Here is a 22975-nt window from a genome sequence, read left to right as displayed (position 1 = left end):
CCTGGCTGTCAGGGACAACCCACGGCCCGGTGGCTGTGGACAGGTGGTGGCATTAGTAGGACGTCCCCTCCCCCGTCTCCCACATCTTCCCCAGAGCCACAGGGGCACCCGCCCCCCAGCCCCATGGAGCGTCCCTGGACAGTGACCGGGGACCCGGGGTGTGCGAGCTCCTCCCTCCAGCACCTCAACCTGGGTCCGGTGGCCGCTCAGGGCCAGTCCAGCCCCGTGGGCCGCCCTGCCTGTCACTCAGCACCCAGAGGACTCTCCGCCCTGGAAGCCACCGCCCGGCGTGCCACTCCTTCCTGTGCCGCCCGGCAGGGGACTCACTGCGCCTGCTCCAGCCTCTGCGCCCACCTTCCTGGGTGGCTCTGGGGACGTGGGCCTCATTTTTTTTCCTTTCTTCTTTTTGGGGCTGGGCCGGAGCCGGGGCTGGGAAGGCCAGCGCTCTGCACGGAGCCGCAGCCCAGCCCTTTTCCTTCTGAGCCAAGGCCTCGCGAAGTTGCCCAGGCTGGCCTCCAGCTTGCCATCCTCCTGCCTCAGCCTCCCGAGTCCCTGGGTGGCAGACACGTGGGCCACTGTGCCCGGCTGAAACCCAGGGTTTAGTGGGAAAAACCAACTTCACGCCTCCCCCTCTTGCCCCTCCTGGAGACCACCCAGGTGGCCCTTGACGGGACCCTGCTCCGTGTCCAGGGTCGCGGGGCGAGGCGCTGCGGGGGCAGTGGTGGAGGGCACCTAGCCCCGCGGCCCCGCCCGCACCTGCCTGCGGAGTTGGCGGGCGCAGCCCCGTCCCCGCTGCCCGGCCCCCTGCCTTCCACTGGCTGAGGGGCTTCCTCCGTCCCTCCGAGCCCTCACGGCCCCCTCTGCCCCCACCCGCCGAGGGGCGGCTCCTCGCTGAGCTCCCAGCCCTGGTGGGGGCTGGCCCCGCCGCTGCCCAGCTCCGGAGGCTGAGGCAGGAGGACTGCCATCCCAGGCGGCAGGGGGCCGCGGTGGCCGCAGCCTGCCCAGCCTGGATCGCAGAAGGGCCGGCGGGAGGGACGCGTCCTCGGGGCCCGGAGCCGGGCACCCACACCCAGGAGCCTGTCACTGTCCGCCTGCGTCTGCCACCCAACCCGGGGCATTCCGCGGCATCTCGGGAATGAAGGTCGCCATCCCGCCATCCCAGCCGCCAGGCAGAGGGCCTGCTTTTCCTGGCGACATCACAACCAGGTCACAATTACCGTCCGTCCCAGCCACGCGTCCCTGGGCCTCCCTCTGACCCGCCCGGGTGCCAGCAGCTGATGGGCGAGGCCCGAGGTCAGCCTGGCAGGGGAGGTGGCCGGGCCTGGTGACCGGTTCTGCAGGCCGAGCCGGCCCGCCCACCTCCTCTGCAGAGAGGACCAGGCCAGGGACCGGCCAGGGACGCCGCTGCTACCCGGTCTGGGCCTCGGCGTCCCCCGTTCAGTGAGCTCAGGACAAGCGGCTCCACAGCGGCTGTGTGGCAGGGGGATGGCTGTCCCCAAGCCCCAGCGACACAGCAAATTAACAAATGTCTTCATCTTTGCCAACCTAAAAGGTGGGAGGACAACTGCCTTCGTGGTGGCTTCGTTTGTATCTGATGAGTCCCTCCGCTGTGTCTAAAGGCCGGCTGCGCTGCGTTTCTTTTTCAAAAACCCTGTTCTTTACCCATTTAGCTACTGGCGTGTCGTTCCTATTATTTCTAGAAGGAAGCTTTTTACATATTAAGGAAATCAGTCTTTTATCTATCACATCTGAAAAGTTGGCCTCCTCCTCTGTGAAGGGGCTGAGCAGGCGCCGTGGTTCCTCAGACACGTGAGGAGGTGCTGGGAGCTGGACCGGGGCCTCACGTGTGCGAAGCGAGCGTCCACGCTGAGCCACACCCCGGCCTTTTGAAAATTCTGAATTTTGAGACGGACTCTCGTGAAATTGCTGAGGCTGGGCTTGAACTTGCAATCCTCCTGCCTCAGCCTCCTGAGTAGCTGGGATCACAAGCGTGTGCCACCGCACCTGGCCATTATTCATCTTTTAATGAGAGACTTCTGGGTTCCATGTCATGTTAGGCACACTGGGGCCGTCACTGGAGTCCCCTGTTTTCTTCCAGCAGTTGGTCATTCCTAGCTGGTGGGGTGGGGGTCTGGAAGGGAGCCCATCTACAATTTATTTTGGTTTTAGCCATTTTAAAACCTCCGTCTGGAGTAGGCCCAGCTACCGGGGAGGCTGAGGCAGGAGGATGGCCTGAGCCCAGGAGTTTGAGGCCAGCCTGGGCAGCAGAGAGAGCCTGATCTCCAAAATAAACCCACAGCCATCTGAGTCTGACGGCGGGCGGCGGCGGCTGGGGCATGTCCAGCCTGGGGCCAGGGGCCGGGCTGGTCCCACTCCTCCCTGGGCTCCTGGGAGAGGTCACTTGTGCTCCCCCTGCTGGGCTTCCTCGTCCGTGAAGTGGGACGAGAGCATCAAGGGGGCCCACCCTGAGCACCCCCAACGCCCCACCCTTCCGGCAGGGCCTGGGCGCGAGGCCACACCGTCCACGGCTGGAGGGGACGTTCCACTGGCCGAGGGCAGACGTGGAATGGGGCCCGGCGCCTGTCCTGTGGGGCTGGAGGGCGCCGGGCAGTGGCTGGGCACCCCGCAGGCGTGTGGTCACGAGGGTTAGCTGCCTCCTGTGGGAGCCACGGAGTCTTGGTCACCCGCTAAACCCCGTGGAGCGCCCACCCTCTGAGGAACCATCCCCATCTCCTGGTTTCCCACGGGGGTCCCGGAGGCTCCCCTACTCAGGCCCTGGCCACCTGAGCAGAGGACAGTGTGTGCAGTGTGTCCCTCTCTCCCAACTGGGCGGCCCCAGAGGGCAGAGTGCACGGCCCGCAGCCCAGCTGGACACAGGCAGATGCTGGGTGACTATATCAGGTCCTTGCCCGGGGCCTGCCCTCCAAGGAAGAAGAGCCAAGTCGTCCCTGGGCCAGAGACCCGCACCGTCAGCCGCCTCCCTCCGCCGCTGGCTCGGCTCCAGCCATGCCTGCGCCCTGCCCCAGGGCCTTTGCATGTCCGCACCAAGGCCGGAGCCGCCTGGATCCCTGACCCTGCGCTGCGCGGCGCCCTCCTTCACATCTCCTGGGAGGCCACCGCCCCGGGAGGGAGGCTCCTGCCGGCCGCGCCCCGCCCTTCCCACCACGTGACCGCGGTCATCCCCACTGGAGCGGCCGGGAGGGCCGGCGCGGGCGCCATGGAGGGGCTGCGGCGCGGGCTGTGGCGCTGGAAGCGCTACCACATCAAGGTGCACCTGGCCGACGAGGCGCTGCTGCTGCCGCTCACCGTGCGCCCGCGGGACACGCTCAGCGACCTGCGCGCGCAGCTGGTGGGCCAGGGCGTGAGCTCCTGGAAGCGCACCTTCTACTACAACGCGCGGCCGCTGCGCGACCACCAGACGGTGCGCGAGGCGCGCCTGCAGGACGGCGCGGTGCTGCTGCTGGTCAGCGACCCCAGGTGGCCGGGGCCGGGCACGGGCGGGCGCTGCTCCGGGTGGTGTCCCTGTCCCCCTGCCCTGCTCCACCCTTCTTCTCTCCGTGTCTCTGTTTCGTCTCCACGTCGCCGTGTGTCTCTTCTTGTCTCTGTCTGAATCCGCATCTGTCTCTGCTTTCTCTCAGCGTGGGCCTCCCTGCCTCCCGGCCTCTTTTCCTTTTGCTGCCAGGGATTGAACCCTGGAACCACGGAGCCCCACCCCCAGCCCTTTTTATATTTTGAGTGAGGGCCTCGCTAAGTTGCTGAGGCTGGCCTTGTCTCTGTGGTCCTCCTGCCTCAGCCTCCGGAGCTGCTGGGATCACAGGCGTGGTCCCTGGCCCTGCTGCCTCTGCGGCGGGCTCTGTCCCTGCCTGTCCCCTCTCTGTTCCTTCTCCGCCCACTTGTCTCTCCACAGTTTGTCCTGAAACTTGCTGCCCACACTTGGACCTGGCCACAAGGGGACTCCAGGGCAGTCCCTGGCCGAGGTGACTGAGGAAGGGTCTCCTGCCCCAGGAGGGGTCTGCAGAGCCGGGCTCTGGCCCTGGAATGGCACCTCCAGAGGGGGAGGCCCTGGGAGCTGGGTGGCAGCAGGCACTTGGCAAGGTGGGTGGGTGGCAGAGGGGACAGGGGCTGGTCATGGAGTCTCAGACGGCATCTTGAGGTGTTGAGCGGAGAAAGGACAGGGTGTCACAGTGTGGCCCTTGTGACACTTGCCAGGCCTGGTCCACCAAGCTTGGGATGTGGTTTGAGAGATGGAGCCTCGGCCGCCATTCTGTTCTGGGAGGCTGGAGGCGGGGGACCCCGCTGGGCCCGATTGAGGAAGGTCTTGGGGGCAGGGGGAGGCTTGTGGGTGATGAAGGGTGGGGCTCAGGGCTGAGAGACCACGTTCCTGGCGGTGGGCGACCCCCAAACAGCCGGAAAACGGTCGCTCAAGGTGCTGGAAGCTTGGAGGAAGCGCCACTCGCCAGGCGCGCTCCAGGCCTCGCCTTGGGGAAGCTGCTGTCCAGTTGGGGGGCAGACGCGCCTGTCATGAAGTGCCAGCTCTTGACCATGGCTGCGAGGAGAGGCGGCCACTCTGGCAGCAGTGGCCGGAAGCCTGGCTGGGAGGGACAGGGCCAGCAACAGGAGGGGGGCGCTCCAGGCAGAGGACACGGCCAGCCGTGCCAAGGTCCTGAGGCACCGGGTGGGGGTCCCTGAGGGAGGAGGGAGCCGTGCAGGGCAGTGGGCAGAGGACGGGCCTGACTCGGGTGCCCGCGGGCTGTTGGGCCAACTCTGGGGCAGCGGGCTTGGGGGTGAGCGTGGGGGTCAGGAGAGGGCGGAGAACGTGTGGGCCTCCTGTGGCTCCGGCCCTGCCCTGGGGTTCTGTCCTGTCCTGGGTACTTGACCACACAGAGCTGGGCCGATGGCCGGGCCGGCTGTGCCCCCCAGCAGACAGGGAGAACAGGCCCCCGCCCCTCGTCTTTGCCACCCCCTAGCTGTGTGTCCTCGGGCGGTGCACCCAGCCTCTCTGGGCCTCCAGTGGGCTCTGAGACCTGGAGCTACACACAGACAGAGGTGGACAGGGCCCCAGCTGTCCGTCAGAGGGGGACGCGCTGGACCTGCTGCCCACTCTGCTGGCTGTGCCTCACCCGGGCCCCGGGCTCCCTCCTGTCACCTCTGGTCTCTAAACTGTGAAGTGGGTGGCGACTCTCCCGCCTCCAGATGGCCGCACTGCCCAGGGCAGTCGGCACAGGGCACCTGCTGCCCATGCCGGCCAGCGTGGACGAGGAGGCGCCAGGGTGCCCAGGGCCCAGCTGCCACCGTCTGCCTGGATTCCAGGCGGGTGGGGGGCGGAGCCCGGGCCTGGCCTGATCCCTGCGCCCTCGGCGGCCCTCCGCGGTGGGGACACTCACGGCTCTGACTTCTACTGTCATTTCACTGGGTGTCAAGTGCCCCTTCCCCAGCACCCACCCCCTCAGCCCCAGAGGTGCCCACTGCACTGTCCCTGTCCCCTGCCCCCAGCGCTCAGGGCTCCCAGCTCCGGGGGAGTCAAAGCCCAGGTCGGCCCTGCAGACGGCAGGCCCCTGCACATCCTGCCGGTCCCCTCCCTCCCTCCTCCTGGGCCTCCACCCGCCAGGCCCAGTCCTGCCCCCAGGCCTTGGCCCAGCTGCACCCTCTGCCGGGAGCTTTTGCCTGGATGCCATCTCCCCTCCCCCCCCCCTCCGCCCAGGCCCCACGCCCACCACCCAGCACCTCCTTCACCCAGAGCCGCACCCACCCGCTCCCCTGGGCCGCACCCCCAGGGCAGTGCGGGCACACAGTAGGTGTTCAGACAGCGCTGACTGTCCGCTCAGGACGCTGCCTGCCGGGTGGTGACTGGGAGTGGGGAGGCGCGTCCCGGCAGGCGGCCTGGGGCGAGGGCTGGGTCTGTCTGAACCTGTGTCTGTCTGTCCCTCTCTTCAGGTAGTCTGGGCTGGAGGAGGCGGAGCCACGCTGGAGGGGCCTCCAGGTGCTGCGGGAAGGAGCTGGCGGGCGCGGGCACCTGGGCCTTCTCCAGGTAGGTCACTGTAGCACCTGGAACCCAGAAGGGACCTCGGCAGAAACGGGGCCAGCACAAGACAGGACAGGCCTGCGTCAGTCACCCTCCTCCGTGCTTCTGCCCTTGGGCTGGAGATGCTGTCTCCACTTCTCAGCTGCCTTTGGATAAAGGAAATGGCTCTGAGCAGTGCTGCCCCCAACTTGCTGTGTGACCTTGGGAAGTCGCTCCTCCCCTCTGGGCTCTGTGCTGCCATCTTGAAGTGGAGCCTGGGGCTTTGATTGGCACCTGTTCCCGCCTCACTCTTTGCCTGCAATTCCTGGGTCTGCCACCAGGTGGCCCAGCACAGCGGAGCGGGGGGCAGGGGAGCCCCTGGAAGCCACCCCTGTCCCTCTGGGAGGGAACAGGGACATAGGGGTGGGTGCAGGGGCAGCGGCCAACGTCAGAGCTGTTAGGGAAAGGGGAAGGACATGGGCCTGAGAGCCGGCCACCCCCTGGCCTGGGCTGAAGTGGCCTTTCCCTCTGCTGCTGCCCCAGGTCGGGGCTCCCAGGTGCAGGAGAGACCCAGGGCCTCAGGCTGCGGCCGCACCTCGAACTCTTGGTGGAGCCCTGTCCCCGACGCCGACCTAGGACGTCTGTCCCTGACCAGCTCCACAGCCCAGCCGTGGCCTTCCCTCTGCCGTGACCTGGAAGCCAGTCTCCTCCCTGTGGACAGCCAGAGGGGACCCCGTGATGGGCACCAGACTGCAGCCACCTGATCCCCCACCCAGCTCCGCACAAGAGGGGCCCCTCTTGCCTGGGACCATGTGACGGCCCTCCTGCCCCTGCTGCCCCTGCCGGGCGCCCCGTCACCAACCAGCCCAGTGCAGCCTCCTCCAGGAAGTCCCCCGGGACTGGCTGCTCCCCAGCGGCCAGCACCTGTCCCCTCTGGGCCCACAGGCCTCCTGCTGTGAACATTCACCCAGTCTCATAAGCCAGAGGGGGACCTGGTGGCCCCAGCCCTGGGCTGGTTCTCGAACCCTGTGTCCCTCCAAGTCCCTGAACATGCATCTGTCCCCCTGCGTGGACTCTGGCCTGGGTCGTGCAGCTGCCCCTGGCAGGGTGCTCTCTCCGCCCTGCGCCCTGGGTGGCCGTGGCTCTGGTCTCTGAGCCCTGCTTTTCTGCAGGCCGGGCCCTGCGCTGGGGGGAGGTCCCCGCCGTCCTGGGTGGCCTTCCCGTCCCCACCTGATCCCTGGCTGCAGCCCAGCCCCGGCTCCTCCCGGAGACCTCCCCTGCGCTGGGCCGCGAGGCCGCGGTGGCTGCCAAGGACGCAGGGCCCCACTCCCGCTCCCTGCCGCCGCGAGCCGCTGCACACCTGTAGCGAGGTGGCCGCCAGGCGCCTGGCCGGCTCACAGATGGGCTTCAGCTGCCCAGGGCACCGGCCTGGGACTCCCGCCCAGCCCCTGGATTGGGCCCAGCCCAGACAGGACGGGAGGACAGGAGGGAGGACGGCAGGGTCCCTGCTGCCAGGAGGGTGGGGGAGGGGGCGTTTTCAGGGCATCTGACATTTAACAAACAGTATGCAAATCACATGCAAATTGCATGCAAATCGCCACCCATTTCTTAAGCCCCGACAGCTCCAGCGTGGTCTGAAATAATAATGTCGGACCCGTCCCTGGGTGATGGCCTGGTGGGGGAGCAGGCCGCCTGCCCGTTCCCTCCCTGCCCCTTCCTTTCTCTTCTCCAGCCCCCCGCCCCCGCTTCTCCCCTCCCCCTCCCCTGCTTTTCCCCCTCCCCCTCCCCCCCTCCGTTTCTTCTCTCTCCTCATCCTTGGAGCCCCCGCAGGCCTGGGATGAATGTCCTCAGCGGCAGGACTTCCGGCTTCCTGCTGTCACAGGCACAGAGAGGGCCAGGGTGGCCCTGGGTCACACAGCCACGTGGAGGGCACCCCTGCCCCAGGCGTCATCGCGGAGCAGAGTGGGCAGGACCTGTGGCTCGGGGGGTGACCGCGCTGGAGTCCCCCGAGGTCTCCCAGGACTGGCCTGGCTGGGCAGGGCCCCAGAACCTTGAAGGCAGCGGCCGCCCTGGACCTGGCACCGGCCCGTCCTGCTTCGTCCTCTGCTCAGCGCGGCCGGACCCCAGCCCGGGCCCCTCCACTCGCCCTTCCCACCCTCAGCCACCGATGGCAGAGCTGGGGTCCGGCCTCCCTGGGCTCGGCCTCCCTGGGGGCTGAGTGGGGCGTGGGCAGAATAAAAGTCGCGTTCGACCTCCGACCTGGTTGTGTCCCCCATGCCCGCCCCGTCCTGGGCACCTCCTCGCCAGGCAGCGGAGGCGGCCGCCCACTGGCCTCGTCCGGCCCCACCCAGGGCAAGTCTGGGCGCCCGAGTTTCGGGTGAGACTTGGCAGCCCGCCAGGGCCCCAGAGGGCGGGAGGGGCTCCCTGGGTGGGGGACCCGGGCGCCTCCGAAGCAGTGTCCAAGTGCAGCCCGAACCGCAGGACCTCAGCCCCGCTCTGCCCGGCCCCGTCCCCGACCTGGGTCACCCTGCCGTTCCAGACTGTGTCCCCGACACCCTGCTGAGCAGGCCTGGGCCTCCCTGGTCAGCACTGGCCCTGCACGCTTGGCCCTGGGTCCATCCTAGGCACCGCCGAGGCCTGGGGACAGTGTGGTACCAGGCCACTCCGCTGCCGCCCCCGTGGGCCCACGGTCTAACAAAGTGTGGGAGCTGCAGGGCGGGCTCCTGGGGGCTCTGAAGCCCCCGCCCAGCGGCGTCCTGCTGAACTCGGGCGGGGCCTCTCCTGGGCCAGTTTCCCACCTGCCCACAGAGGACGGGCCTCAGACGGGGCCTGGAGCGTCCTCCTGACAGGAACCCGGGCTGCCCCTCGTGCCCCAGGGGGTCTGGGACATGTGGGGGGGAACTAGCAGAGCCTCCCACCACCTGGGGCAGGGCGGCCTTGCCACGAACGGGGCATCGAGGAGACGTCCAGTGAGGGCCCCTGGCTGTCCACTGAAGGCTGCTGGCCACACAGTGAGGGTTCCAGGCTGTGCCCTGAGGGCTCCTGACGGCAGCTCCCCAGATGGAGGCTGCACAGCCTCTGCACTTGCTGCCTCCACCTTCCAGCCTTCCCCTGCACCTCCCAGTGGTGGGCGGGGGCGGAGCAGCGGCCACCTGGCTTTGTATTCTGGGGACATCCTGTTCCACTCCTCGGTGACATCAATTATTCATATTATTATTCATTGGTGTGTTTCCCCGCGAGCCTCTGGGCACCGCGAAGGTGGAGACTGGTCTGGTCACTGCGGGGCGCCCGGACCCAGCAGCCCCGAGTGCGGCTCCGCCCCGGCTCGCCCAGGCCCCTCCCCGCCCAGTTCTTGCCACCTCTGTGCCTGGCTCCAGGCTGCCCAGGGCCACGAGGCCCGGGTGGGGATTCCAGGCGCCCTCGCTCCTGCCGCCGTGATAAATGGGAGACTCAGAATCCATCACGGCCTGCGCCAGCGAGCCGCCCGATCCCGACAGATAGCGTGTCCTCGCCGCCGTCTGCCCAGTGCTTCTCGGGAGTTTATTAGAGGCTGAGAGGCAGCTGCCCAAGAGAAGGCGCCCAGAGGCTTTGGAGCCAGGCAGAGCTGGGTGGGAAGGCCTGGGCTGAGCTGGGCCACTTTGGGCAACTCACTTTCCCTCTCTGGGCCTCAGTTTTCTCATTTGGGAAAAAGGGAAGAAAAAAGCATTCTCATCTGTTGGGATGAATTGGTCTGAGGGGTGGGGACTGCCTCAAGCAAATACAGTGTAGTATGCAACAGGTGTCAATAAGTGCTGCAGAATCAGTGGGGGTATTGGAAGCCTAATTCTCTCCCCTTGTTGGCAGAATAAAACGGGTCAGAGGTGGAATAGAATCCTCACCCAGTGGACAGATCTGTGTCCCTGAGACGGTAAAAATATGGGTGGCAAACAGGTCTGAGCTTAAGAACTCAACAACCACAAAGGACCAATAGTTTGCCAGAACTACTTCCTGCTCCTACAGACTCCAGATGGCCTTACCCTGCTGCGGGGGCACAGCGCCCTCTGGTGGTCAGTGAAAAAGCGACACATCCTAGCAATTCAATCTCATCACCTTGGCACTGTCCACTGGAAATATCCCGCTGGCCCCAGGGCAGTGTGACATTGCACGGGGGAAAGGGAATCGGCACAGTTGGAGTTGATTTTGGTCATCTTTCCAACTCGACACACCCCCAACTGCGTCGGTGTGCTGGCCGCCTGTCACCATAACAGACACCCGGGCCTTCGGGGAGGAGGGACATCAAGGTACCAGGGCGGAGCTCGGTGCAGCGGGACCAGGAGCCGAGAGGGGAGGGGGAAGATGGGCTCCCGAGGCCACGCCCCCAATGGCCTAAGGCCTCCCACCAGGCCCCGCCTCTTAAAGGCTCCACCTCCTCCAAGAGAGCCCCCGGGTGCGTCCGGCTCTGAGGGTAGGGGAATGAGGGTGCAGGGGCCGCGTCGCCTGTGCCTTAGGGAAGGGGGAAGGTGGGACCCAGGACAGGCCAGATGTGGCCACAGAGGGAGCGGGGGAGGGCTGGGATTCTGGGAGAAGCCCAGGAGTATCTGCAGGACCTGTGTATTTTTACTCAACACTTATTGAGCGCCTACTGCACACCGGGCACTGCAGGGAAGGAGACGAAGATACCACCCTTAGAGCCCCGTCCAGCGGGGCAGGCAGAGCCCGCCAATGAACAACCAAAGGAGACACTCAGTGGCCAAAGTGAAGACCCCGCGGTGCCGCATCAACGCAGCCCCGGGTCCCGCCCCCTCCACGCGGCCTCTCTGGCCACACACCTGGGAGGCCTTCTCCCTGAACTTCTCCTGGTTAAACCTCAATCCAGGGATCAAGCGGAGGCCGGGCCTCCCCAGGGAGAGGGAGACCAGGAGCGAGGCCCGTGAGTGGCCTAGGAACAGGCGGGAAGACGCCAGGCCCCCACTCCCCGCCTCCTCTCCATTTGTTTAAAATAAGCCCCGCCCCAGGAGACCCAGCCCCCTCGCTGAAGGGCCTCGATTTACCCAGTATTAACCGTGGGTGGAGCCCAGAACCCAGCCCAGGGCCTCCCACAGGCCTCCGTCCCCTGGCTTTTGAGTGTGTGTGTCACTTTGGGCTCCACACACAGGACCTAACTGCTAAGGGCAAGCCGCAGGCGCGTGCTGGGTACCGGGTAACAGACCCTGCTCTCTGAGCAGCCAGTAGGCGCCAAGTGTTTGCCCACTCTCTCCAGCTCCTTTTACCCTGTGATAGCTGGGGATGTGAGCTGCTCACACCCCGTTTTGCAAGGGGTGACAGCCTGCAGACAGCCCAGGGGTTTGATCGATTGTTTTCCGTCCAGGGAACTGAGCCCAGAGTCGCGTACCCCTGAGCCACATCCCAGCCCTTTTTATTATTTATTTTGAGACAGGGTCTCACTAAGGTGCTGAGGCTGGCCTTGACTCTGCCATCCTCTTCTCTCAGCCTCCGGAGGGCTGGGGTGACACAGAGGGGGGTTGATTTGAGGCCACTGCCCCCAGGGAACGCCTGGACTTTGGGTGTCAATTCTGGCAGGTGCCTGTCTCTGAAGCCCCCCCAGACCGGAGGCTGCACCCACCCCTGTGTGGCCCCAGGCTGCTCCTGCCCAGCCCATCGCATCCAGCCGGGGCCCACCTCCCGTCCCGGCAGCCTCTTCAGTGCTGGGTGTCTGGACCCAGTTTGGTGGGGTCCCTGCAAACGTGTGATAATACTGGAGTCCCTGGGGCTCGGGCAGGTGGAAGGACAGGAACAGAGAAAATGTCCTGGGGTCTAGGCTCTGCAGTGGGGCCCCGAGTCCCCTGCCCCCGCACGGTTGTGCCCAGTCTTACCAGGAGGGGACCAGGCTGGGAGGCAGTGGGGACCCTGCCTGAGACTGCAGCCACCAGTCACCTGGGCGAGGTCATGGGATGCAGCAGAGCGGGGACAGCTCCTCATCTCAACCGAGGGCCGCGGGGTGGGTGCTGGCACAGGCGGAGGCGCCTGGGGTCCCCTGTCCCAGCCCACCTCCCACCTCCCTCCAGCTGCAGAAACAGGACCCAGTGGCCCCGGGCACCCTGCCAGGGGCCAAGGTCAAGGGCACATCTAACTGGACAGGGCCACCCTGATCCCATCCCCGAGGGGCAGAGAGGAAAGGCATCCAGGGAAGAATGGCCCCCAGCCCTGTCCCCCAGGGGAGACCCAAGCAAGTCAACTGGAAGATGGTGGAGGTGGCCTGAAGCCAGGAGAGGGTGACGGCCCCAGGCGAAGGACAGGCACCACGGGGAGGGGGGGGGGCGGCTGGAGCCAGGAGGCCGCGGCAGGTGTGGGTGCCCGGGCCACGGGGCCAGGCACGGCGGCCGAGGCTGGGGAGGGTCCTGCCTCCTCCCACCCGCCACCAGCTTGGCCCCCAGCCCTCTGCACCCGAGGGCCACCCTGCCCCAGCCCCGGCGAGCACCCAGCACACACGGAGGCCGCGTGTCCCTGCCAAGGACGCGCCCCTGCCCCTCGCGCCCGCCACCCAGCAGGCCTGTGTCCCCTCCCCAGCCCCCATCATCCCTGTCCTCTGCCTGCTGCCTGGGAACAATTAGGGTGTCACAGAGGCTGTCACAGCCCCGCCAGCCCCGCCTCATGTTTATTCATGTGGGGCTAATTATAGCCGGGAAGGGGCGGGGCCGACCTGGGCCACGCCCACCCGCCTGGGCTCAGCACCCTCCAGGAGCCAGGGAGGCGCCACTGGGGGTGACAGCGGCCACCGGGCAGGGGGCGGGGAGGCTGGGGACGCCAGCTGCACCTCAGGTCCCCTCCCCCAGGCTCAGGGCTGACCAGGACCCAAAACCTCCCCGTGGTGCCACCGAGGACCTAGGCCTGGCAGGACTCTGGGGTGGCTCCGGGACACGCGGGGGTGGCCCTGCTGGTGGGGAAACCGAGGCACAGAGGGACACGCTGGGGCCACAGGCCTTGCTCTGTGCCCTGTCCCCTTCCCTGCCTCCTGTCCTGGCTCCCGCGGGGCTCTGCTGTCACCTCGGCCCCCCTGGGGCCCCATTCAGTCCCCACCCACTTGCCAGGACTCGCTGGGGGTGTCACGGCTGGCCGCCACCCTGGGTCCTCTGTGCTGGCCCCTCGGGGTCCCGGGGCCCCTGGGCCGCAGCCTCCGCCCTCTGCCTCCCCAGCCTCGGCCTGAGGCCGCCCTCGTGCCCTGGGATGGGACCGCGGCGACGCCCCGCACAGCAGTGCCCAGCGCGGCCGGGACCTGCAGCTCCCGGGGACAGCGCGACGCTCCGGAGCGGCCCGCGCGGCCGGAGAGGGTGTCCCTCGCAGCCCGGGCCCGGGGCGGCGTTGCCATGGCAGCCTGGCAGCGACGCGATTGGGCGTCCCGAGGAGCGGCCGCTAAAAATAGCCCGCGCCACGCCGACCTCATTAGCCACCGGGCTATTGGCGGCCGGTCCCCTCCCGCGAGGCCCAGGCCGGAGGACGGCAAGGGAGACCCCGCCCCGGCCTTCCTCAGACCATCAGCTGTCACCTCCTCTGCCCTGAAGCCCTCCTTGCCCTCACCCCACCCCGCTGCCCGGGACCAAGGCCGGGCTCCTGGCTCATCCCACCTGCCATCTGCCTCCCTGGCTAGACCGGTCCTGGCTTCCTGAATAGGACTCTGCATACAGCAGTTGCCCAATAAGTGTTTGGGGAATGAATGAGGCAAGGAAAACATCTGGCTGATAGAAGGTGGGCATTCAGACTGAGGGTCCCTGCTGTCCTCTGCCCTCAGATTGGGCCAGTGGTCCACCCTCTCTTGGCCACGTTTGCTCTTCTGCTTCCGATTTGGAGAGGATGGTCTGCTGTGTGACCCACTCACCCTCTCTGGTCCCCTTGCTGCTGTATGGAATCACACAGACCTCGGACCTAGAGGCTGGCAGGTCCCCGCTCAGCTCTGGTGCCGCTGCTAAAGCCTGAAGGGGGCGTGAGGTCAGAGGATTTGTTGGGGGGTGTCCACACTGCGTCTTGGGGTCTGCTGAGGAAGTGGGCCACCCCCAGGGCAGGGCTTCCTCCAGACAAGGACAGTGACCAGAGTGACCACACGGTGGCACGGTGTCTGGGTACAGCTTGGTTGCTGAGGCTGGGAGGAGGGAGGGCTGCAGTCTGCAGAGTGGGCAGTGGCCGAGCTCTGGTCCCTTGGTTATCTGAGATCTACCAGGAAGCCATACAGCCGTGGCCTAAACGAGGGAGGTCACTGTCCTGGGTCCTCACCACCTGTGCCTCAGCCAGTCTACAGTGGGGCTCCACCACCACCCTGGACCCAGGCTCCTTCTCTTATGTTTCTCTGCCTCTTTAGCCCCTAATTTCCATATTGTGGCCCATGATGGCTGCCTAGGTCCTGCCATCATGGCTGTCTTCCAGAAGGGGGTGGGGGCCCTGGGGAGAAGGGAAAGAGGAGGGTCTGTCCTAATCTTCTGAGGTTAGAACCTGGAAGTCACACACATCGTTTATGCTCCCATCCTGTTTCGCACCAGTGTCCAGTGGTCACCCTGAACTGCCAGGGAGGCTGGGAAATGCATCATTTGTAGTCTCTGAAGGGCCAAGTCGGGAGTGGAGAGCGCAGCTGACCCTGGTCCCTGCCACTGGGTGAGCTGGGAAGGAGGAGGGGGTCTGTCACCGTGGGGGCAACCACAGCAGCGAGATGCCCCACGGGAGGCTCTGGTCTCAAAGCCTCAGTCCGTGGCCTCCGTTGACCCGGCCCCTCCCTGCCTCCTTCCTCCTCTGCGGCAGCCCCAGGTCTCCTCCTGCCCACAGCCACCAGGCCCCCTGCCCCAGGGACTTGCCCTGCTGCTCCCCTGCCCCAGCGCTCTCCGGCCTCTCCCTGCCTCCCTCCCCCGCCCCCTCCAGGACGTCCCCTGTCCCCCCTGAGCCCCTGGCTCCCCCGGGCTCTCCTGCCCTGATTTCCTCAGCGCCCAGGCAGGCAGCGGGTCTCCCGATGGCCACTGTCTGTCCTCCCGCGAGTCTGCCCTCCTGCCCAGGGCAGGGATTTCTGCTCTTCCCTGCAGTGTCTCCGGGCTGGACCCAGCTGCCCCTCCGCAGAGGCTCAGGGCCTGTCTGGAGCGCGACGGAGTCCAGGAATCCAGGAGCTCGGCTGCTGCGTCCCCGTCCCCGTCCCCGTCCCCGTTTAGAGACCGGTCCCCGGGGGGTGGGGGGGGAGCCATCTCCCAAGGTCACGCGCTGGTGGGTGGCGCCCCCACCTCTCACGCTCAGCTGCCCAGAGCCCGTGGCTCCTGCCTGCAGCCGACCGCGATGACCCAGCGGCCACGGCGTCATGCCAGGCCCGGTGCCCGTCCCGTTAGCTCTGTGTCACACGGAACCGCCACCCGGCACAGCAGCAGCAGCACAGCATCAGGGCTGCTCACGGGAGACGCTGCCAGCTGCCCAGGCGAGGGCGGCCAGCAGGGGACAGAGCAGCGCTGCTCCCTCCGCTGCCAGGAGGTGGAGGACTGGACCCCAGGTCTGCCCGGGCCACCCTCCTCCCTGCCTCACCTGGGGTCCTCCCTGGCCCTCAGTCTCCTCTACTGAGAACGGGGATCTTCAAAGCCGTCCCGGGAGGGTCACCCAGAAAGTCCCACTCTGCCCCTCCCCGCCCCGCCGCCCCGGCCTGGGCGCCACCGGGGCCGCGGGTGCCAGGCTTCTGTTTAGTTTAATAATCTCCCGAAAGTTTAACTGTGGTTTCATCCACCCGTGACCTTTCTCTCGTCTGGAGACGTATTATTGCTCATCTACAAATTGCAAGAACCAGATTTATTTGCAAAACCAATTACCTGCCTATGCAAATGACCTCGCGGCCGCCTCCCGGCCAGCTGGCGGGTGGCTGGGCAGGGCGCTGTCGCCCGAGGCCCCCCCCCACTTATCTGGACTCCTCCAGCCGCGGCCCCCGCCCCGGGTGAATTAGCCTCGGGATCCAGGAGGCCCTGACCCCGCTGGCAGCCCCACCTCCTCAGGGGCCTCGGTGGCCAGAGGCGCTGACGCCGCGAGGGCCTCGCAGGAAGGACACCTGCTCTTCCCCCTCCTCCACCGGGTCGTCACCTCCTTCCGGGAGGCGGAAGGTTTCCAGGTCCTGACGGCCAGCAGGGCTGAGGGAGGAGACCGTCCCTGGGGGCAACAGCCCCAGAGGGAGGAGCAGCCCCGGATCCAGGTGTGAACCAAGCAGAACCGCCACAGGGAAGCGGTGAGCAGAGCCAGACTGTCAGGGCGCCCCCACCCCAGCATTCTGCTCCAGCCAAAGAGGCAGCTGCCTGGCTGCGGGTGGCCGGGTGGTTAGCCCTTGCAGGGCACACACGCTGCCCGGGATGGGCTTCAGCACTGCAAAGGGGAGGGGGAGTGGCTATTTCTTAAAATGCAGGACTCAGTCCTGCCACAGGGCCTTTGCACACGCTGCTCCCATGGCTGGGATGTGCTTCCCAGCCTCTGGCCAGTCTGCTCCTCCTCCCACGGGCTCTGCTCCCATCTGGCCTCCTTGGGAAGCCGGCTGTGACCACCCCGTCTCTTTCCCCTTCCCCCCCCCACACCTTGCTTTCCAATTCCAACTGCTTCCTGAAGTCGATTCTGCATTTGTGTGTTACTGTGTGTCTCACCTGCCTGATTGACAGCTCCTGGAGACGGAGCTCTGGGAGCTCACACTGCGTCCCCAGGGCTGGAGCAGGGCCTGGGTGCACTGTTCACTGACGGAGGGAGGGAGGGAGGGAGGGAGGGTGGGACGCGGCCCAAAGGCCACCTGAGTCCTGGTGTCTCTCACCACGAGGTCGCGCTCTGCTCCCCTGGGTGCTGGGCTCCCGACAGCCCCCCAGTGTGGCATGCCCCCGATTCTCAGCACATCACATGGACACCATGATTTTTGCAAATAAATCTCACCCTGGGGACTCCATGCCCAGCTCCGCTCGGAGGAGGTGCTTGATCCGCCGGCTGGGGGCGCGGGGGGAGGGTGTGACTGAATGGGGGGGAGGAGCGTGGGGGTGGAGATGGTGGGTGGGTGGCCTCCGGTCCCAGCATGTGCAGGGGTAGGTGGCAGGTGGGCGCAGAGCATGGAGCTCTGGGTGGGTGGCTGGGCAGGAGGTGGGTGGAGGGCGGGGGAGGCTGAGCAGAACTGGGCAGCCCCAGGCCCAGGCTCCATGTGTCGGCCCGGGGGACACTGGGCACAGATGCGGCACAGACCTCTGGGCTCAGGTAGCTGCAGGCAGAGCAGGGAGCTGTCCCGTCCTTCCCCGTGGTGGCTGGGCGCATCCCCCCTGCCCGGGCCCTGCTCCCCACCTCCTGCTGCCGGGCCTCCATCCTGGGCCTCCATCCTGGCCGCCCGCAGATTCAATTACCCCGCCGCGGGGGCGGCAATTTTCTTTGTGGCTGAGAAGCTGCTTCCCCAGTGTGACTTCTAACAGCACCGAGACGCAGGGACATGCAGGGACAGACGCGCAGAGGCGGGAGCGCAGAGCTGAGCTGGAGGGGCAGGGAGGAGGCCAGAGGACAGCGAGAGGCCAAGAGGCTGAGGCTGGGTCCCCGGGGGTCTTCCCAGCCTCAGGCGGTGACCGAGCTTCCCTTGGGACCTCACTTATCCTGGAACCCCATTTCCCCGCGGAGACCTGGCTGGTGGCCTTGCAGGCTTCAGGCAGGGACCTGGGGGACGGTGGGCAGAGGAGGTTTCCTGCCCCTCCTGTGCTGGCGACCTGGGCTGGTCCCTGTCCTTCCCGGATTCTGAGCTGCCCCCTCCAGGCAGTGATGGACAGGGCCACCCTGGCCCCCACCCGAGCAGCTGGGGAGCGGCTTAACACAGTCCGCCTCTGCCCAGGGAGGACGTCGGCTCAGACACAGGGAAACCGCTTCCTTCCCTCCCTCCCCTCCCAGTCCTGCTGGTTCCCCTGGCGCTGTGCTGCCCGGGTCATTCTCCACCCTCTCTGGGCTTCCGCTTCTCCGTGGCCCCGAGGCTGCGATTGAACCCCTGGTGAGGAGTGGCCTGAGGAAGTCACAAAGCCACCCCACGGGGACAGAAACCTTCCTCCCCCAAACTGGTGGTCAGCTGCACCCAGGGTGGCCACCCCCTGGCCAGGCGCCCTGGCTGAGCCTGTCATCCAGCTGCCAGGGAGGCTGAGGTGGGAGGCTGGCGGTTCCAGGCCTCGCAGCTGAGCAGGACCTTGTCTCAAAGTCGAGTCACAAGGGCTGGGGACGCGGGGGCAGGGCAGCTCCACGGGCCCCAGAAAGACCAGGACCTCCCAGTTTCCCGTCTCAGTGCAGGCCACCGTCTCCAGATCCTCCCATTTTCCCCAGCAGGAACTCAGCCCCATGGACACTGACCCCTCCCGGCCACTAGCTCCCACCTGCTGCTTCCTGTCCCTTGACCCTCTGGCCCCATTCGGAGGCGGAGCTGAGCAGAGGCAGGAGAGGGCAGGACCCCGGTGCACAGACCAGGCCCCGTGATCACCGGCTGCGGGCCTCACCTTCCCGTCTCTTCCCGTTCCCGGAGGCACCCAGCGGAGGCTCGGTCATCCAGGCCTCCTGGAGGCTGGGCGGGGTCCTCAGACTTCCCTGGTTGGGGACTTTGGTGGCCTCAGGAGAGCCGGTCAGCCTGTGACCCTGCAGCCTGGACCCGCTGGCGCCTCCTAGTGGACTGGGGTGGGCCGGGGAGGACCCTGGCCTCCGTCAGCCCTTGTGCCCACCCGGGTCTGCCCAGGACTCCCACGCACACCGTCCCTTACCTGGACGATGGCCCTCGAAGCCTCGCGGCCCCCGTGTTATCGATGAGGAAACCGAGGCCAGGTGGGACCTGGCTCCTGGCTTCCCGCGAGGGCGCGGCGGGGGTCACTGCTGGCTCCGTCTGGTCCTGGTCCCCTGGGGCTCCGTTTCCGCTTTTTATCTGCTGATTTATCTCTATTTTCACTTGTGGTCGGAGGGAGCCAGTCCCAGACAGTGGAAATCCTGTCCTCGGTCCCATGAGGGAATTCTCTTCTCATGGATTCTCTAATTCCTTGAGAATCTTCTATAATTTCTACAAACACAATGAAACATGCAGTTTGTTTGTCCTTTTTTAATGGCCGACGTAGCTTAGGAAGCGCTGGGCGAGGGAAAGTAGCTTGGAGACCTGCCCCAGAGCCCTCCTTTTCTACAGTTGCGTAGTACTCCACGCTGTGCAGACCGCATTCCCTCATTACTGACCTTCCTGGCTTTGCAAGCCTGTCCACCGGGTCTCCCTGGGAAGTTCTCTTCCCCCCTGGGCTGCGTGGCCAGGAGCCCTTGCTCTGCTGGGGACGTTAAGGCCATGTAGCTGCAGGTGCAGCCTGTGGCACTCACCCGTGAGAACAGCGTCCTGGAGCAGCTCTGTTGGGGACCCTGCCCTGGGGGGGGTCTGGGGGACCCAGTGAAGGGCCAGGCACGTGGGGGCCAGTGTGGCTCCAGGCAGGAGCGGCTTGTTCCTGGACGTTGCCCTGCCCCAGGTCACAGCGGAGCCCGGGGCGCAGATGGCGTTGTCTGAATCCGCTGGCGGCTCCCGGCCTCGGGGTCCATGCTCCTCCTCCTCCTTGAGAGGCCGAGGGTGTGGAAGAAATGGCCGTGGTCCTTGCGGGGACTCTGTCGCCGCTCCTGGGTGGTGGGGGTCCTGGCCATGGCCTCCGGGTCCCGCGAGCCCCAGGCTGGTGTCCCAGCCGACGGCCCCGAGGAGCCTGCGCCGAGCCCTCCCTGGGCCTGTGTCCGGCGGGCAGGCTGTGGGACACCCCCTTGGCCTGCCACCCAGTGCACCCGTCAGAGCCAGCCGCGAGTGTGACGAGCAAGCCACGGCCAGGGGCTTGAGGAGGCCCTGCCTCGCCTGCACCCCGGCCTCCTCCGTGGTGGGCCTGAGCTGAGCAGGGACGGCAGACCTCAGCCCGGCTCCTGGTTGGGAGTGAGGTGGCAGGTGGCCGGGACCCCGGGCCCTCTCTGGTCCCTCTCGTCAGCCTGGGCTGATCCTCACAGGAGGTCCTGCGCCAGATGCCTGTGACACGGCTGGAGGGCCCCGTGACGCCTGACTCAGCCCCACAGTCACCCTGCTCAGACCACAGCAGCCTGCCTGACTGTCCACCGCTGAGACCGGGACGGCAGCGTGCCCAGCCGCCTCCTCCTGAGGCTCTCTCCGGAGGCTCCGTGGCCCAGAGGGACATCTGGAGCCAGGGAGAGGCGTGTGGTGTGTCCCAGGGGGACTGTGTGAATCGGAGCGCAGGGCTGTGTCCTGCTGCTGTGGTGGCCGCAGGGTCCCCTCCTTCTTCCCTCCCCATAGCGTCCCGCTTGGTCTCGAGCGTGAACCAGACTTCAGGATCCCTGGGGGCCGTGTGCAGCTCCTGGGGACACAGGACACACTGGGGAAAGAGCAGAGCTGCGCCAGGGGCCTGTTCAACAGTGACACCTGGTGGCGGATGCCAGCACAGCACCGTGGCAGGGATGCCCCGGGCAGCGCCAGGGGACAGCCAGGGGCCTGGGGCATCTGCCCCCCCACTGCCAAAGGAGAGGCGGACAGTGGCCCCAGAGGCTCTGCTGGGCCACTGCTGCTCCTGCCCACCAGGTCCTTCCTGCCCCCGGAGCAGCACCGTGGACCTTCCCCTAAATGTCCCCTGTCCTGCCTTTGGCTCACGAGGCCCAGGTGGGGCTGCGGGCCTGGACACCAGGGGGAGGCTCCCTCCCTGTGCAGCGGCCCGAGTGTCCACCCTGGGGCTCACCTGTGTGCAGAGGCGCGAGGGCATCTCCACCCCTGAGGTCCTGCCACATCTGCTGGACTTGGGACGATCGGCCACGGGGTGGCTGTCCTCAGGGGCCTGAGCGGGCGGAGCCCCGTCCTCCTGGGGCCATCCGATGCCTGACTAAACCTAGCCATGACCCTGACCCTGACCCTGACCCTGACCCTGACCAACCCTGACCCTGACCCTGACCCTGACCCTGACCCTGACCCTGACCCTGACCCTGACTCTGACCCTGACCCTGACCCTAACCCTGACCATGACCCTGACCATGACCCTGACCCTGACCCTGACCCTGACCCTAACCCTGACCCTGACCAACCCTGACCCTGACCCTGACCCTGACCCTGACCCTGACCATGACCCTGACCCTGACTCTGACCCTGACCCAAACCCTGACCCTGACCCTGACCCTGACCATGACCCTGACCCTGACTCTGACCCTGACCCTGACCCTAACCCTGACCCTGACCAACCCTGACCCTGACCCTGACCCTGACCCTGACCCTGACCCTGACCCTGGCCCTAACCCTGACCAACCCTGACCCTGACCCTGACCCTGACCCTGACCCTGACTCTGACCCTGACCCTGACCCAGACCCTGACCCTAACCCTGACCCTGACCCTGACCCTGACCCTGACCCTGACCATGACCCTGACCCTGACTCTGACCCTGACCCAAACCCTGACCCTGACCCTGACCCTGACCATGACCCTGACCCTGACTCTGACCCTGACCCTGACCCTAACCCTGACCCTGACCAACCCTGACCCTGACCCTGACCCTGACCCTGACCCTGACCCTGGCCCTAACCCTGACCAACCCTGACCCTGACCCTGACCCTGACCCTGACTCTGACCCTGACCCTGACCCAGACCCTGACCCTAACCCTGACCCTGACCCTGACCCTGACCCTGACCCTGACCCTGGCCCTGACCCTAACCCTGACCCTGGCCCTAACCCTGACCCTGGCCCTAACCCTGACCAACCCTGACCCTGACCCTGACCCTGACCCTGACCCTAACCCTGACCCTGACCCTGACCCTGACCCTGACCCTGACCCTGACCCTGACCCTGACCCTAACCCTGACCAACCCTGACCCTGACCCTGACCCTGACCCTGACCCTAACCCTGACCAACCCTGACCCTGACCCTGACCCTGACCCTGACCCTAACCCTGACCCTGGCCCTAACCCTGACCCTGACCCTGACCCTGACCCTGACCCTGACCCTGACCCTGACCAACCTTAACCCTGGCCCTGACCCTGACTAGCCCTGGCCTGGCCCCATGGTGACAGAGCACTGAGGCTGTTGATGGGACGAGATCTGCGAGTTGCCGACGTGGACAGAGGCAGGTCGGCCTGGCACCGTGGTGCACAGCGGCTACTCGGGAAGCGGAGGCCGGAGGACCACAAATGTGCGCCAACCGGAGAAGCTGGGGGACACTGTCTGCAGATAGTGTCAGCAGAGGCCCGGGACGCAGCGCGGTGGCCGAGCGCTAGCCCAGCCGGGCGAGGCCCCGGGTTCCGCCCCAGCACATCAAGGAAAAAAGAACAGATGTGACGGTGGGTGCCTGGGAATGAGGGGACGGAGACCCTCACCGCAGGCGTGGACCCCAGCCCCAGTACAAGGCCCTTGTCCCTGAAGGAGCGTGGACTCTCGGTGGCTCTGGAGGCTCAGAGGTCAGGTTTGGGTGGAGAATTGCTTTTCCGCACTTGGCATGGCCCCTGGCATGGCTCGTCCTGCCTCAGCCTGGGCTGCTGGGGTGACCGTGCGCCCGCGGTGCCGGGCGCGGCCTTGACTCTGGGCCCCCTGCCCTGTGCCTGCGGCCAGGTGTAGCCCCTCCCCTCCTTTCCCTCACCAGGCAGCGGCTCCTGCCCCTCCCCCGGGGGGCTGTTGGGAGCTGGGGACCCGAATGTCACAGTGGGACGTCAGCTAGAATAGGGGACATCCAGTTCCAACTGAATCTCAGAGAAACTCTGCAAACGGATCCCAGAGCCCGCCCGCCACCACCGGCTCAGGCCCCGAGGGCCAGTGTGGCCTGCGTGTCCCTGGCCCAGCGGCTCAGCACCGGGCACAGAAGGCTCTGGACTTGGTGGGGCCGACTCGGCGGCAACAGGAGCCTGGCTGTCACGGGCCTGTGGCCGCACAGCCAGGTCCCCAGAGCACAGGGGACTGGGGACGGTGCCCAGTCCTGGGGGCCTCCGCCCTGCACAGGGGACAGAAGCCGGAGCCCAGCCCGCGGT

General features: G+C 66.6%; 1 protein-coding gene across 2 annotated transcripts; it reads left to right on the top strand.

The window, feature by feature from the left end:
• The first annotated feature begins 3129 nt into the window (after positions 1–3129).
• On the top strand, positions 3130–8259 carry Tincr (TINCR ubiquitin domain containing). Of its 2 annotated transcripts, XR_013431653.1 has the most exons (3): positions 3133–3477; positions 5935–6028; positions 6545–8259. XR_013431653.1 is itself a non-coding variant. In XM_078034171.1 (2 exons), exons 1-2 carry the CDS (start codon positions 3218–3220, stop codon positions 5936–5938), a joined length of 264 nt encoding a protein of 87 aa, XP_077890297.1. In that variant the 5' UTR covers positions 3130–3217; the 3' UTR covers positions 5939–8259. The 2 variants fall into 2 exon arrangements, 1 of the variants encoding a protein (XP_077890297.1); XM_078034171.1 differs by having other exon boundaries at positions 3130–3477; positions 5935–8259.
• Positions 8260–22975: the final 14716 nt, after the last annotated feature.

The sequence above is a fragment of the Ictidomys tridecemlineatus genome, chromosome 2, assembly GCF_052094955.1.
Source record: "Ictidomys tridecemlineatus isolate mIctTri1 chromosome 2, mIctTri1.hap1, whole genome shotgun sequence".
Taxonomy (NCBI): Eukaryota; Metazoa; Chordata; class Mammalia; order Rodentia; family Sciuridae; genus Ictidomys; species Ictidomys tridecemlineatus.
This window is presented reverse-complemented; position numbering and strand designations above follow the sequence as displayed.

Coding starts and splice junctions, on each gene's coding strand:
- Tincr (XM_078034171.1), top strand. CDS start 3,218: ATGGAGGGGCTGCGGCGCGGGCTGTGGCGCTGGAAGCGCTACCACATC.